This window comes from Pezoporus wallicus, unplaced genomic scaffold (assembly GCF_028554395.1).
Source record: "Pezoporus wallicus isolate ANWC-B61680 ecotype Strahan unplaced genomic scaffold, APGP_CSIRO_Pwel_v1 contig_7293, whole genome shotgun sequence".
Taxonomy (NCBI): Eukaryota; Metazoa; Chordata; class Aves; order Psittaciformes; family Psittacidae; genus Pezoporus; species Pezoporus wallicus.
In genome coordinates this window covers 473,857-488,872 of record NW_026637242.1, presented here as the reverse complement: position 1 = coordinate 488,872, position 15,016 = coordinate 473,857, and the positions used below count along the sequence as shown (strand labels likewise).

The window sequence follows — 15,016 nt, the reverse complement described above, 5'->3', positions numbered from 1 at the left end:
TCCTGTTGAATCTGCCCTTGATGTGTAATGACTACCTTTGAACTGAAATTCAGTATCAGTTTGGTCCTGTTTAATCAGAAATGAAGTATGAAGTGACTCGGAAATATAGCTTTCTAGAGGAATGCTAAATCATCAAGCTTGCATAAATCAGTTATACTTCTACCTACAGAGCTAAAAAGACAATATGGATATTGTAAGCTTCTATTTTTAAGGAAGGAGATACTACATTTAGCATAACACTTGAGTATTTCACATACTGGTGTTCGATTTTGGCATAAGTCCATATGTTATGCATACTGCATACTTAGGTAAGTTTTCTATAATTCCTAACAGCTGCTGCATGCAAAGTCCAGGCATACTGCATGCATGCTTCAGTGTAACAAACTTGCTTAGATACCATACCATTAGGAGTGTGCTCAAGTAGAAGTACAGTGATGTTGAACTCACAGTATCTGCAAAGATAATGTTGGTGTAGAATATCAGCAACTACAAAGCAAAACATTATACCCAAATTCTTGCTAGGAATGTGAACAATAGCTGCCATTCCACCAAATTTTCTCTAAATCTTTATGTGATTTACTTACTCTAAAACCAAAACCAAGAATAGCAGCAACAACAAAAAAAGAAAACAAAAAAAAAACCCAACCAAACAAGAAAACATCAGAAAAACCTCAGTTATAAAAACGGTTAATTTGAGAAATTAGCAAAAGCACAGCAAGTGGTGTTAAAGAAGAGCCTGGAACGACACAGGAGTACTGTAGGTGTGTATTGTTACGCGTTATTGCCATTTATATTTAACTCTTACAACAAGCTATAAGAAACCATTAGAAAGCACAGTTTTTAAGAGAACTATTTTCAGAATCCTGAAAAATGTGAATTTCTTATCAAGAACTTAATATATGTCTAGCTAAACAAGGATTGATTATTTTATTTTAAGCCTTTTCTCAAGGTGCCAAGTGAAAACTTTTGAGACTGTTTTCATCAGGCTTCTATATTAGCTCATTTCATAGTAAGGAGAACTCCATTTTTTTATAGGTGCTTATCTAGTGGATTAGTTTTTGTTCCTTTTACTAAATTTTATGTTAGCACAGGAACACGTGATTTATATCCTAAGGTGTCAAAAATTTTCAGCCCAACTTTGAGAGCTTCAGTTATCTGATGAAAAATCTTGACACTCTCCTGACCCATGTTAAGGACTATGGATGGTTGCTTTCATCTAACTTTGCTCTGAGAGATACTATTGTCCTCAGTTTGTCCTTCAGGAGACATAAAAGTGGACATCAGCTAAAGTTCCCGTAATACAAAAATGCGTTGTTCCCAAATCCTTAATTATTTGCATTTAGTCTTTAGCAGACACCACTTGGGCACCGTGTCCAGAATAGTTGCTGTACTTGAATGAGGTCTCCTGTAGTCTAAAGTTGTCCTGTGTTGTTGAGTTACTGTCTTTTGGGGTTTAGTGTCCTTAAAATAATGTTTACAGTTTTAATTTTTTATTACTTCCAAAAATGCTGAAACATCCTTAAAGGTTCCAGGGAACTTTGGGATTACTATTTAAGGAGTATAACAGGAATGCAGAGGGCACAAAATCAGGCAGAGACTTAGGCCTCTCAGCTGGAGATGGTTTGTGTCTGACTGGCTTCACATATTGGCAAAAGAAATCATGTCTGTTTGCACCAGAAGCTGTGTCAAATTTAGTAAATTAAATGTGCCCAGAACACTCTGATGTGTAAGTCAGCTGGCACTCAAGTCCAGTGTCTGTACATTTCAACTTTTTTTTTTTTTTTCTCTAAAAAGGATGGTGACATCCAAACTGCTTTTTGGAAATGGTCCTTTGCAGATGGCAATTTCCAGTCTAGACCAAGCTAGTGCTAGTTAGCACATGCAATAAAATGTGGCATAGACTGTTTTACAGTTCAGCTGTATAGACAGTAGAATTCCAGTGCCCATGAATATTTCCTGGAACTGTTTAATTCACTAATAAAAATGTACTCCAGTAATCTAGAAGTCAGTATGAAGTCAGAGTGGCATAGATTTTGTCCAAGTGAAATCAGTTTCAAGTTCAGGATTGACTCTATTCTTTCAGAAATCTGCAAGAGATTTAGGAATAACTTCTGAGTTTTACACTTGTGAATAAAGATATGAAAAAATCATGTCATTCTGTACTCAGTTAACCACTGAAAGGAGACAGTTCATTTTATTTGGTATTACTTTGGCAGTGTTGAAGCAAACTTCATTATTTATAAGTGATGACTGTTAGGAATACATGGATACATAGGATAGTGTTACTTTTTTATTCCCTTTCAAAATTAAAAATTAGCAGAATGTTTTAGAAATGTTGCAGAAAATTGCCTGACCTTGGTAAAGATGTTAGAAAGAATGCAGTTTAGTTTTCTATCTTTTTCTATCTGAGGACTTTTTAAATCAGTGTATTTTTCTTTCTATGGTGTCTCAGCTACTTAATTTTTTTATCTCTTTGACCTGCATATTTAGCAAATCTGGAAAGTGTTGAGTTTCTTTGTTAACAAATATTCGTGATCTTCCAAATATATAGTAGAATTAAAGTATAGATTACAACCAAAGTATTCCACACCTGTAATGTGCATATTCTTAATTGCAACAATGAACATGACAGGAGTACTGTGTAGGCAAGTTTATAGTGCCAGTAAGCTCTAGAAGGAAAAAAGGTTTTTCAAACAGCTGAGAAAAGAATCACAATCTTTTTGTTTTCACTGTATCTAAGATAACTTGTTATACTAACCTAGATTTATGGCGCACAGATAAGCAAATACCAGTTTTAACAATAATGTTGATAATAATGTTGATAAGAGTAATTCTGTATTTTTTTAAGTGACCTTTTACCAATTTGGTGTTTTTTTCTATTAATTGCTACCACAGAAAATCCGTGTGCCTTACTCTGTTCACCAGCTGGAAAGGATCAACCCGTTCTTCTAACAGAAAAAGTAATGGATGGGACTTCTTGTGGCCAGCATGGGTTAGATGTCTGTGCAGATGGTAGATGCCAGGTACGTATTACTTGTTTCAAACCTAGGTACACAGTCTCACGTATGCTAGCACATGAGTTTGTTACGTGTGATAGCATGTTTCACTATGTGTGACCAAATTTGAATGTCTCTTTTTATGGCATACTGAAATATTTTAAGCTAATTTCACTCACTGCAGTGCAGTATGTGAAGCAGCTGATGGGTTAGCTTGGGAAATTTGTATCTGTGATGATAAGGATACTTAAACTGCTCCAGAGTGGAAAATAAGTATAACGGATTTAATCTTTTAAGGTAAACCTTAGCTTTCAACAGGTTTGGAAATTTTGCCATGGAGTCTAGGTATGTATATCTAATTCTGCCCTTTTCAAGAGTTCAAAATTTTACATTTAAATAAAAGACCAAAGACGCAGAGTAACAGATAGTGGTAATAACAGAGTAGCAGATAATTAAAGCTGAGAACTTATGCTGTTTCTCACACTCAGAATTCATTTGGTTCACAGTTCTTTTATTGCTTTTGTAGTGTATCATATGGAAACTCTTCTATATAAAAATCCACACGGCTTTTATTTTCTTTGTCTGCTTCTCACTGCACGCATTAAATTCAGTCAAAAAAACTTCTAACACAGATACAGCATTGCTAGATACTGTAATAAGTTCAACAAATCACTTTATAGATGCATGCATGCATAAACACATACAAATATATACATGTAGGTATAGTTATCCTTTCTTGAGTGACTTAAGTGCGTGCAAAAAGAATACTTTTGAATACTTGTTGACTGGGGGCTTAAGCTCACCATGTAACAATTGTAGGTATAATTGAAAAGGTGATATATAGGCCATTTTTACCAGAGGAAAAAAAAAAAAATTGTTTTTTTGAACGTTTACACTGTGATCAGTATTTTGAAATCTTTATTGCTTTTTATTGATTCGTTATCAAACATCCTTGAAGTTTAATTGGTTTCATCAGATGCATATATACAGTGCACAAGATTGCTCTGTGATGACTTCTCCAGACTTTGATAGGCTTTTACTTCATATCAGGCCAGCATATCCTAACTATATTCCTACTGTCAACCTACCATTCACATTTATTGATAGAAATGTGTCTAATATAATGATGTGGAGGTTCTTGATCAAACTCAATTTGTTTTGAACTGAATGCTTTTTAACAGAGCACAATTTACAATACATATTCCAGACATGTTTACATTCTATTCAAAATTTAGGTTCAAAAACATTAGGTTGACCTTAGACAACACGTTACCACTGTAACCCAGCAATGTGCACTTGCAGCCTAGAAGGCCAGTCACATTTTGGTTTGCATTCAAAGGAGTGAGGCCAGAAAGTCAAGAGAGGTGATTCCCCCCTCTACTCTGCTCTTGTGAGACCCCGCCTGGAGTACTGCATCCAGCTCTGGAATCCTCAGCATAGGAAATATATGGACCTGCTGGAGAGGGTCCAGAAAAGGGCCACAAAAATGATCAGAAGCATGGAGTGCCACTGCTATCATGTCAGGCTGAGAGAGTTGGGGTTGTTCAGCTTGGAGAAGAGGAGACTCTGGGGAGACCTTATTGTGGCTTTTGAATGTTTAAAAGGGGCCTTTAAGAAAAATGAGGAGAGACTTTTCAGCAGGGCCTGTTGTGATAGGACAAGGAGTAATGGTTTTAAACTAAAAGAGGGGAGATTCAGGCTGGATTTGAGGAAGAAATTTTTTACAAGGGTGGTGAAATATGGGATGTGCCACCCCTGGAGACATTCACGGCCATGCTGGATGTGGTTGTGGGCAACTTGATCAACTGGAACTAGTGATCTCAGCAACCTGATCTGCTCATTGCAGGGGGATTGGCTACATGGCCTGTGAAGGTCCCTTCCAACCCGAACTATTCTATGCACCTCCCATATTTTGAGTAGAAAGCAGTAGAGTTGCACATGTTGCAGGTGCTGAGCAGGAGGGCCTGTGAGGCGTGTGCTGCCCAGGGTGAGGTGGGAACGCAGTTGTCTTCCTCTTGGAGAGCAGCTGATAGAGTTAGGCAACCATATAGGGAGACTGAATGCAACAATCTACATAAAATCACAGAAAAAATTAGTATGGAAGTGATGTCTCTACATGAACTACTGAAACTCTCATTCCATTCATAGCTAGATCATACTAGGTAGGGTGTCTTGCAAAAGGGTGAGATGCCTGCTACTAAAGGCAGCTTTATGAAAAACATGGCCTTTGTCACAATAGCTTTATTTTCTTCTCCCACAGAAATTTGGCTGTGATGGTATATTAGGATCCTTGGCTCGTGAAGATCATTGCGGTGTATGCAATGGTAATGGAAAGTCATGCAAAGTTATTAAAGGTGATTTTAACCATACCAGAGGAGCAGGTAAGTCTGTTATCTCAAATAATCAGAGAACCAGTAGCTGTTTGATTACTTTGAGGATTGGGAACTATAAAAGGTGCACTTATTAACCTAAAGGTGCACTTTAGATTATGTCATTCCTCACAAGGACTTCTGATCCACTCTCATTAAGATAACATGACATTTAAGATAAGAATGCATGAGTATTTTTAATTAATTGCAAATTGTTTCGATTATAATATAAGGAATTATCTAATTTGTCTTCTTACAGCATATTAGTTCATAGAAGAGTCTGATTTTTAAAAAATCTGTGAAACAAATATACCATAAATTCTTATAGTTTAGATTGGGAACTACAGACCCATCAATTTCACCTCTGTGCCTGGCAAAATCTTGGAGCAGATTCTCCTGGAAGGCATGCTAAGGCACATGAAAATCAACAAGGTGCTTGGCGACAGCCAGCATGGCTTCACTAAGGGAAAATCCTTCCTGACCAATTTGGTGGCCTTCTATGATGGAGCTACAGAACTGATGGACAGGGGTAGAGCAGTTGATGTCATCTACCTGGACTTGTGCAAAGCGTTCGACACTGTCCCACACCACATCCTTGTCTCTAAATTGGAGAGACATCAATTTGATGGATGGACCACTCGGTGGATGAAGAACTGTCTGGATGGCCGCACACAAAGAGTTGTGATCAATAGCTCAATGTCCGGCTGGAAACCAGTAACGGGTGGTGTCTCTCAGGGATCAATGTTGGGACCGGTCTTGTTCAACATCTTTGTCAGTGACATGGACAGTGGGATTGAGTGCGCCCTCAGCAAGTTTGCCGATGACACCAAGCTGTGTGGTTCGGTTGATACGCTGAAGGGAAGGAATGCCATCCAGAGGGACCCTGACACGCTTGTGAGGTGGGCTGATGCCAACCTCATGAAGTTTAACCATGCCAAGTGCAAGGTCCTACACCTGGGTCAGAGCAATCCCAGACACAGCTACAGGTTGGGCAGAGAAGAGATTGAGAGCAGCCCTGCGGAGAAGGACTGGGGGGTGTTGGTTGATGAGAAAATGAACATGTGCTGGCTTCAGTGTGCGCTCGCAGCCCAAAAAGTCCACCATATCCTGGGCTGCATCAAAAGGAACGTGACCAGCAGGTCGAAGGAGGTGATCCTGCCCCTCTACTCTGCTCTCGTGAGGCCTCACTTGGAGTATTGTGTGCAGTTCTGGTGTCCTCGACATAAAAATGACATGGAACTGTTGGAACAAGTCCAGAGAAGGGCCAAGAGGATGATCAGGGGCCTGGAGCACCTCCTGTATGAAGACAGGCTGAGAAAGTTGGGGCTGTTGAGCCTGGAGAAGAGAAAGCTGCGTGGAGACCTCATAGCAGCCTTCCAGTATCTGAAGAGGGCCTACAAGGATGCTGGGGAGGGACTTTTCATTAGGGACTGTAGTGAAAGTCAAGGGGTAACGGGTTCAAACTTGAACAGGGGAAGTTTAGATTGGATATAAGGAGGAAGTTCTTAACTGTGAGGGTGGTGAGGCACTGGAATGGGCAGCTGCCCAGGAGAGTTGTGAATGCTCCATCCCTGGTGGTGTTCAGGGCCAGGTTGGACAGAGCCTTGGGTGGCATGGTTTCGTGTGAGGTGTCCCTGCCCATGGCAGGGGGGTTGGAACTAGATGATCTTAAGGTCCTTTCTAACCCTAACTATCCTATGATTCTATAATTTAGTTTTCTACAAAATAAATGTCTGAACTGTGATCTGTTACCTCGAGTAAAGCCACTAAAGCAAGCTAGGCAATGGGAGAAGATAAAGCCCAATATGTTAAGAATTCTTTCATATTTTCATTATTTATTGTTTTTTACTTATCATATCGTATCAGAAAAATCAAATAGATTTTCTGATGCACAATGAACATGAGTTTTTCAAATACTGCTGTGACCTGTTCTTGGAATGAGCACAATTGACTGGCACACTACTATTGGCAGAGTAGAGGATTAAAATCCTAATAATATGGGCCATGCACCATGTATACCTTCTCTCCAAAAAAAGTCTTTGCTTTGAAACAGCATTTGCCCAACTCTTTTTAGCATTTGTTTGCCATTACGCTTTCAGTTTCTTGAGTAGAAAATGTGCAGAATTTCAAGACACTAAATAAATCACATTAAAAAATACTGAGATTAGAGCAGACAGTATAGCTTTAAAAATCAAGAACTTCACTGCATTATAGACTGAAATGTAGTACTTTTTTAAAAAATAAAAGTTAGGCATAGTCATCAGACATTCATCTCTGCCCGTCTCTTAAGCTGAAGGTAATGCAGAAGCAGGGATCTGAAATCATGGAGGACAAGACCAAAAACTATAAAGAGGGTGACTATTAATAGAAATTAAAATGTGTCAGCTTTCTTTTGTAGCTGATGTGAATATCCACACGCTTTCAAGTTTATTCGGGGTTTTGTGTATTTTCCTTCTTAGGAAGCTAGACTGTCAGCAATACTTAGAAAGCTTTATTAGTACTTGAAGAAACTGAAGTTAAAAATGCGTCTTTGCAGCAACTTAATTTTCGTGTTTCAGATAGGTGTTGTAAATGCTCAGTACTTTGATATAGAACTTACATAGCTTCACAGAATAACAATTTGGTTTACTTTACAATTTCTTAAGTTCTTAAGGGACAAGCTAAAATAGATTTTTATTTATAACATTCTTGCTTCCACAGTGTTTTTCATCTGCATTGCTTTTTCACCTCTTTTTCTTAAAGCAAACTGCTCAACACCATATTTTAGTCCAACACTTTCAGAAAGCCATTGTAATGTAAAGCAAATAACTAATAAGGAGACTTAAACATTAAACCATTCGTATCAGGATTTGAATGTGTAGAAAACACAAGAGAGAAAATATAAAACAAACTAAACCAAAGCAAAACAAAAAAAAACAAACAAAAAAACCCCCCAAAAAAAATAAAAAAAACAAACCCACACAACAGTGGAAGGGTGCTTGGGTTTTAGTGCCGTATCATTTCCCTCCACACTCGGTGAAGTTGGAATCCCTTTATGGTCATCCAGAGGTGATGGTGACACTGAACTGAATGTCCAGAGACAACTTAGCTCCAGCCCCAGCCTGCCCAGCCTCACTAATTCTTGTTACATTTTACTTTCGTCTACTCTTTTAATTTTATATTATGGTGTATATACTACACATAGTGCACAGTTTCATAGCTTGCTTCAGTATTTTAGGAGAACCCTCAAACCATTACAATATATATATAGTAACTTGTTACACTTAAAAAAATAATTAGGGGAGAAGAAATGAAAAAATATACAATATTAATTTTTCTACACCTCTTTATTTAACTTGGGACATGTGGTCTCATGTTTAGGTTATGTGGAAGCTTTGGTGATACCTGCAGGAGCAAGGAGAATCAAAGTTGTGGAAGAAAAACCAGCTCGCAGCTATTTAGGTAAATGTCATCTATATCATGTATTTCAGGTATTCATGTCCTGTTTTGGACAACACTGAAGAGTGTTAGCTAAAGATGCTTATATGATTTAAAAAGAAAAAAACAAAAAACAAAAAAAAAAGGAGTGGAAAAAAAAATCTGTGAAATATATGCCTAAAGAAATTTTGTAGAAATAACAAAGTAAAAAATTTGTAATCGTTATAGCACCATTCTTCATTGAGCTTTCGTCTCATCATTTTGTTTAGAGAAACATTTCAAAGAATGTATCAGATGATTTAAGAAAAATTCTGCATACATCAACATTTCAATTTTCTGTATTGAAAGCACTAAAGAAAATATTTCACATTAAAAATAGCGAAAGGAGTTTTATGCTGAAACATGTAATGATTTGTGCTCAGACAACGAAAAAAAAACCCCATTGTCCAACATATAGCAAACCACCAACAAAGTTAAACAAAATTTGTAAAATCAGATTGAAAAAGCAGAAAAGTATTCCTTTGCATTATTTTGAATTGTCTGACTGTTTTAATGAACAAATTTAATCACAATGAATTTTTATTTTTGGAGGAGGGGTCATTTGGGGTTTTTTTGTTGTAGTTGTTTTGGGTTTGATTTTTTTGGTTTGTTTTTTGGGTTTGTGGTTTTGCATGGGTTTTTTTAGTTATATACTTATATGAAATTCTTTTTAATCAAAACTTTTTTTTCTCTCCTTTAATGAGTTCTGAAGCTGTTGTGTAGGAAACTATACTTTCTTAGTATTATTATTAACAGTGTGTGAGTATCTGAAGTACCATAACTGGTGCTGTCCCATGCCCTCCTTAAGTTTAAATTGGGAGAGACTTAGTATGAGAAATAGAATAATGAAGTGAAGAATTCTCTAGTTTAATCACTGTTCTTAGTTCTGCTCAAAAGTAAGATCTACATTTAAAGAAACTTTTTCTCTGAGTGTTCTCAATTGAGAACATTCAATGGAGAGAATTCAGAAGATGTTCAATCTTAATTATGATAGGCTAAGTTATCAGTGGGTGACTCTTGGTTTATCATGGGGTCTGCATCTGTTGTGTTAAGATATAAGCGGAGATTTAGAGATCTCAGTTATTTCAGTGTTCACCAGTGGACCACAGATGTGGATATATGAATGTCCAATCAAGTTGGGGTTTTTTTGTTGTTTTTTTGTTTGTTTGTTTGTTTGTTTCTCCTCTATGTCTACCATGTTAACATACGTGGACAACAGAAATACTATTGTACTATTGGTTTTAGTTGTTTTGTTGTGTTTTTTTTTAATAATGCAAAAATCAATAACTGTTGGAATTGTATTTAGGGAAATTATGAGTAGGAAACTGATTCATCCCTTACCTTAAAAAAGGGAAAAATTATGTAATGCTTTTTGCACTCATGAAATAATGTCAGTCCTCCTGCTTATTTTTGAAAGCTGCTAATTAGCTTTTAATTGCTTGTTACTTCAATTTTACTTTTCTTAATTTCACTGTCAATCTGAATGAAGATCAGCCAGTATTTCTCTGAAACATTTTTTTGTTAAGCCTTTCTGGAGAACCAGGAACAGGTCTGTTACAGTATTTCAAATTAAAACCTGTGTTGTTGCATTTTTTTGGTTTCTTTACTAGCAGAAGGTATTTAAACTTCTTCATTTACAGGAGATGTATTCTGAAAGTGTAACAGTCTGAACTGAAAAGGAGTAACATTTTAAATGGGTATATTTTTTGATAAGATGAAAGTTTTGGGGAGAAAGCATATATATTTCCTATTAGAAACAATATTCTTCAAAATACTGTGATGAAAAATGTGAAATGTAATACAGATTAACTTCGTGATTCTGATTTGTTTTCTCTTACAGTTCTCTATGCTAACTTTGTGTTGCATAGTACTTTACATTTCTGTACCTCTTTCTCTGTACATTTCTCTATACCCCATTTCTCTGAACACATTTTAGCATTATGGTTTTTCAAATAATATAGCTCATTATACAATCAGTAATTGTATAATTAGAGATACAGCTGTAAACACAGTTTAATCCAGTATACGCTGAGAGCTGTGGTTTACAAAGTAGTAGCTCATTTAAACTGAGGGAATATTTGACCTCTGTTGTATAGCACAAGTCAAATACAGAGGGAGTCAAAATGAAATACCCTTCTCTGTATTTAGCTGGTGGTCAGGAACCAGAGTCACTATGATCTGAAAGCTACAATGATGTTGCTAAAGTGATAACTAAACCTGCAGCGCACATCAGTAGCATCATTGTGTGATTGTGCTGTTGAAAAGCAAATCTTCAGAGGAGTTGTACCTGACCACCTCAAATATCTTCTTTATCTGAGGTATATCAGCATATACCACAGTAGCAGGATCTGTGGCATCCTAGGAGAAAAGATAAGGTGTAGGATGCAGCTGCTTTTTCTGAATTGATTGATCTGTTGTAGTCTGTCCCATATGTTCTCCCCTGTGGGGAGGAATGAGCAGTGATACAGCCAAACATTGGGTATTTGTTCTCTACTGAAGTTATATGAGAAAATGCATGAGAAACTCGGATTGTTCTTTCATCAAAGATGGAAAGCATAACTAAATTTTACACAGAACAAAAAGTAAAATTCACAATCAGAAAGATGTCAACTTTCCTCTTAATTTGGAACAATTACCTTTTTTCTTAACCTCCCTGTAAAGTGTGGAAATTTCAACTTAAGCAAAAATTTCTAAGTTAGTACAGTGGTGTAGTATTTCACATTTTCCCATAGAAAAAAAATAAAGGATCAACAGAAACAGATTTAGCAAGTGGATCACCAGGACCAGGGCACTGTTGCTCCTCACTGAGCACTGGGAGATGCAATAGCTGAACTGTGAAATGTTGCATCTCTATGGCTGCATAGCATATTGCACCTCATGAAAATAGAAGTGTATATCCCTTGTGCAGTAATTAAAAATATGTTGCACTCACCACCACCACTTAACTGTGACTGTGATGATGGCTGTTTTATGCTCTGCAGAGACAGACTTGTAATTAGCAGCCTTATTCTAGCACTGAAATTTTGGTCTTGGTTACAGATGAATTAAGTTTTCACAGGCTGAAGTTTTTTTGTCTTTTTTAGTTGTAGATGTATTGCTGGATTTGTTTTATAACCTGAGAGAGGATACATTTGTGCAATGAATTTTCTTCCTGTACGTCATTACTTTGTACAGAAAATCCTCCTCTATCAAAAGCTAAGTAGATTGGGAATATGTGTGTTATTTGGAGTAAAGCTCAATGAACTTGCTTACAATATGGGGTGTGACAGAGTCAAGAGCGAAGTTGGATTGCCTGAATTAAATCCTAAATTTTAGGCTTGAGGATACCCTTTCTTACTTTGTTTAACTCCAGTGCCTCAAGTGAGGAATTTGAAAGCAGAAAATGCAAGATCTGACATACTCCTTGAATTCCACTGCCCTGCCCAAGTTACTGTGCTGTGGCACGCATGTTCTTCTTAAAGACAAGAGAAAATGATGCAAAGTCAGCTGCTCGCTAGAGAGAGAATGCTGCTCCATCTGAGCAGCATGACCCAACTGGACCTTGGTGCTTTCAAGTACGTTTGTTTTGGGAAGAGGTTTGGCCCTACAGTTTAAACACTAAATAGAACTTAATTACCATTAATAGCAGAATGACTAAATCTAAAATACCAATTTTAAAATCTTGTAAAATCACTAGTTGTTTTTAGTACAGAGCTGTTCTACAGCATTAATGGATTTTATAGTCTTAATATTTCTAACACAGTGCTGCAGTGGTACACAGAAGTGGTGTCTTATGCAATTGGATTTCTGCCAGTCCATAGACCTGTTGCCATTGTTTGCCATAGAAACAAAACATAACAGTATAAATACGAATAGGAGAGAAGATGATTATAGGAGTGACTCACATTAACTTAGAACTTTGAAAAAGACATTTTGGGCAAGCCTTAAACCGTCAAGGTTCTCTTACAAAGGTCTGATGCCAAACATGCAATTTCAGTGAAGAGGAATGTATGAAATATCTTGTCCAGAGGGTGACTTCAAGTATGTTCTACTTCATGTAACTATTCAGACCTGATCTGAACATAAAAAATTAAAATAAATTAAATATGATTACAAGTCCTTTACAGAAGAATCTATTTCATTTACTATAGAAAACTAATGTAAAAGCCTATGTTCTCAATGTGTGAATTAGATTTTACCTGACTTGACGCTTTTGAGTATAAATTTGGCCAACAGAAGGAATGATCAGCCAAAATGAACAAGCTTTTTCTGTTTGTTAGAAGCATCAAATTATATGGTGAAAGTGTTTAAATAAGTGTAGATGACAGCAGTATTGTCACATTTGAAGGTGGAGAAATAGGCACTAATGTAATGTAAATAATGTAAAATAACTAATGTAATTATTAGAGGGGAAAGAATTCTCAAGGAGTTTTTTTTTAAGATTTAGCCTAATTCCACAGATTTTGAATGTTGTCGTGAAAATTTTGTTTCCCATGACTTTATGATTATAGAAATTACCACCTTGGGAATGGGTAATTGTTACCTTTGCCTTAAATAAATTCTGTGATCAAATTATGAAATATGCTGGAGCCTGTCAGTCTCTTCAGGCATTAAAGCACTGATGTTAACTTCAAGTAATGTTAAACACACATAGTTTTGCCAAGCATTCCTTCCAGAAAGTGTTTCTAAAGCATATTCCAGTTGAAGTTCATGTATAGCAGGATCCATAAATATCTTTGCTAACAGTTAGGTGATTTCATCTACTTTTCAAATTATCCAAACAGGAAGTGAAAGGAGGTCCGAATCACTACAGAAGAGACACATTTTATATTGGTTTTTTTTCATATACTTTGCAGCTCTTCGAGACGCTGGAAAGCAGTCAATCAACAGCGACTGGAAGATAGAGCATTCGGGAACATTCAATATTGCTGGGACCACTGTCCATTATGTTCGGAGAGGTCTCTGGGAGAAAATATCAGCCAAAGGTCCCACAACGTCACCTTTACATTTACTGGTATGACAATATGGATTCGGGTTTTTACCCAATTCCTATTATATAGCATGATAACTAATTTTTTTTCCAGTCTCCTGAAGATAGTGGATAGTGACATCTGTGTATGTTTATATACGTATATACACCTGCTTATATATATATATATATATAGATCTGTTAACCTACTTCCTAAAAGAATAATCCTTGCATTGTTGAGGCAGGATGGAAGGTCTCACCGTTCCTACAAATGTCATAAAAAGCTGATGTGCTTAAGGAGAGAGATTCAAATTAATATCAAATGGTTTTCATTCTGGCTCATTATTGCACAGCATTGCCATTTCTCTATTGCAATCACCAAGTTCTCCATGAAAAAGTAGGGGTTTGATGTGTTTCAGTGTAGAGGATGAAGAGGGAAAGAAAGAGGGAGACATGATGAGGAAGTATTTCACAATTCAAAATCCATCAAATGGAGTAAATTGACTGGTATATCCGAAAGAGTTTTAAATCTCTGATGCGTCTAAGAAAGGTCTCCTCCATTTAAGAGCACTGAATTCACAGGACATAACTGTCCTCCAGATATCTGGTGAATTTTGTTTGCTTGTTTATTTTTTGACCTTTATGTTAAGTTAAATAATTTTTCCCATTGTCTTGCTTTGGATACTCTCTTTAATTTCTTCTATGAAATCCATTAGGAGATTGAAAGGCATTAAGTCAGTATATCATTATATCACATTTTTCAGGATTATCTCCTCAGAGTTTGTCTTCCACAGTGTCTGTGTACATAGGTAGGTTTTCCTTCTCTGTATCTTGCAGGTGCTGCTCTTCCATGACCAGAGCTATGGTCTACACTATGAGTACACAATTCCACTGGATCCTCTTCCTGAGAATCAGAGCTCTAAAGTACCGGAGCCTCTTTTCATGTGGACTCATTCTGGCTGGGAGGACTGTGATGCTGTATGTGGAGGAGGTAAAATAAAAGAAAAGATGTGCAAACGTGCACACATATGTATAAAAAATAAATAAATATATATATATATATAAACAATGTGCATGTATATACAGAATACATATATATGTGTGTATACAATATGCATATGTAAATATATGTGTACTCTGTGTGTATTCATGTGTCTCTCAAACACATGGCATATTAACACTTACAGCTCTGATGGTCAGTGCTGTATATTTCATAGTAATATCTTTATTGTGGCTTGCATGATTCC

At 36.6% G+C, this 15,016-nt stretch overlaps 1 protein-coding gene across 1 annotated transcript in view; it reads left to right on the top strand.

The window, feature by feature from the left end:
- Nucleotides 1-15,016, top strand: part of ADAMTS19 (ADAM metallopeptidase with thrombospondin type 1 motif 19) — a 149,923-nt gene that overhangs the window by 99,496 nt on the left and 35,411 nt on the right. The window contains exons 14-18 of the mRNA XM_057404374.1: nt 2,896-3,023; nt 5,257-5,377; nt 8,726-8,806; nt 13,657-13,814; nt 14,607-14,760. Of these exons, the coding sequence (XP_057260357.1) occupies nt 2,896-3,023; nt 5,257-5,377; nt 8,726-8,806; nt 13,657-13,814; nt 14,607-14,760 (642 nt within the window). The remainder of the gene's footprint in view (nt 1-2,895; nt 3,024-5,256; nt 5,378-8,725; nt 8,807-13,656; nt 13,815-14,606; nt 14,761-15,016) is intronic.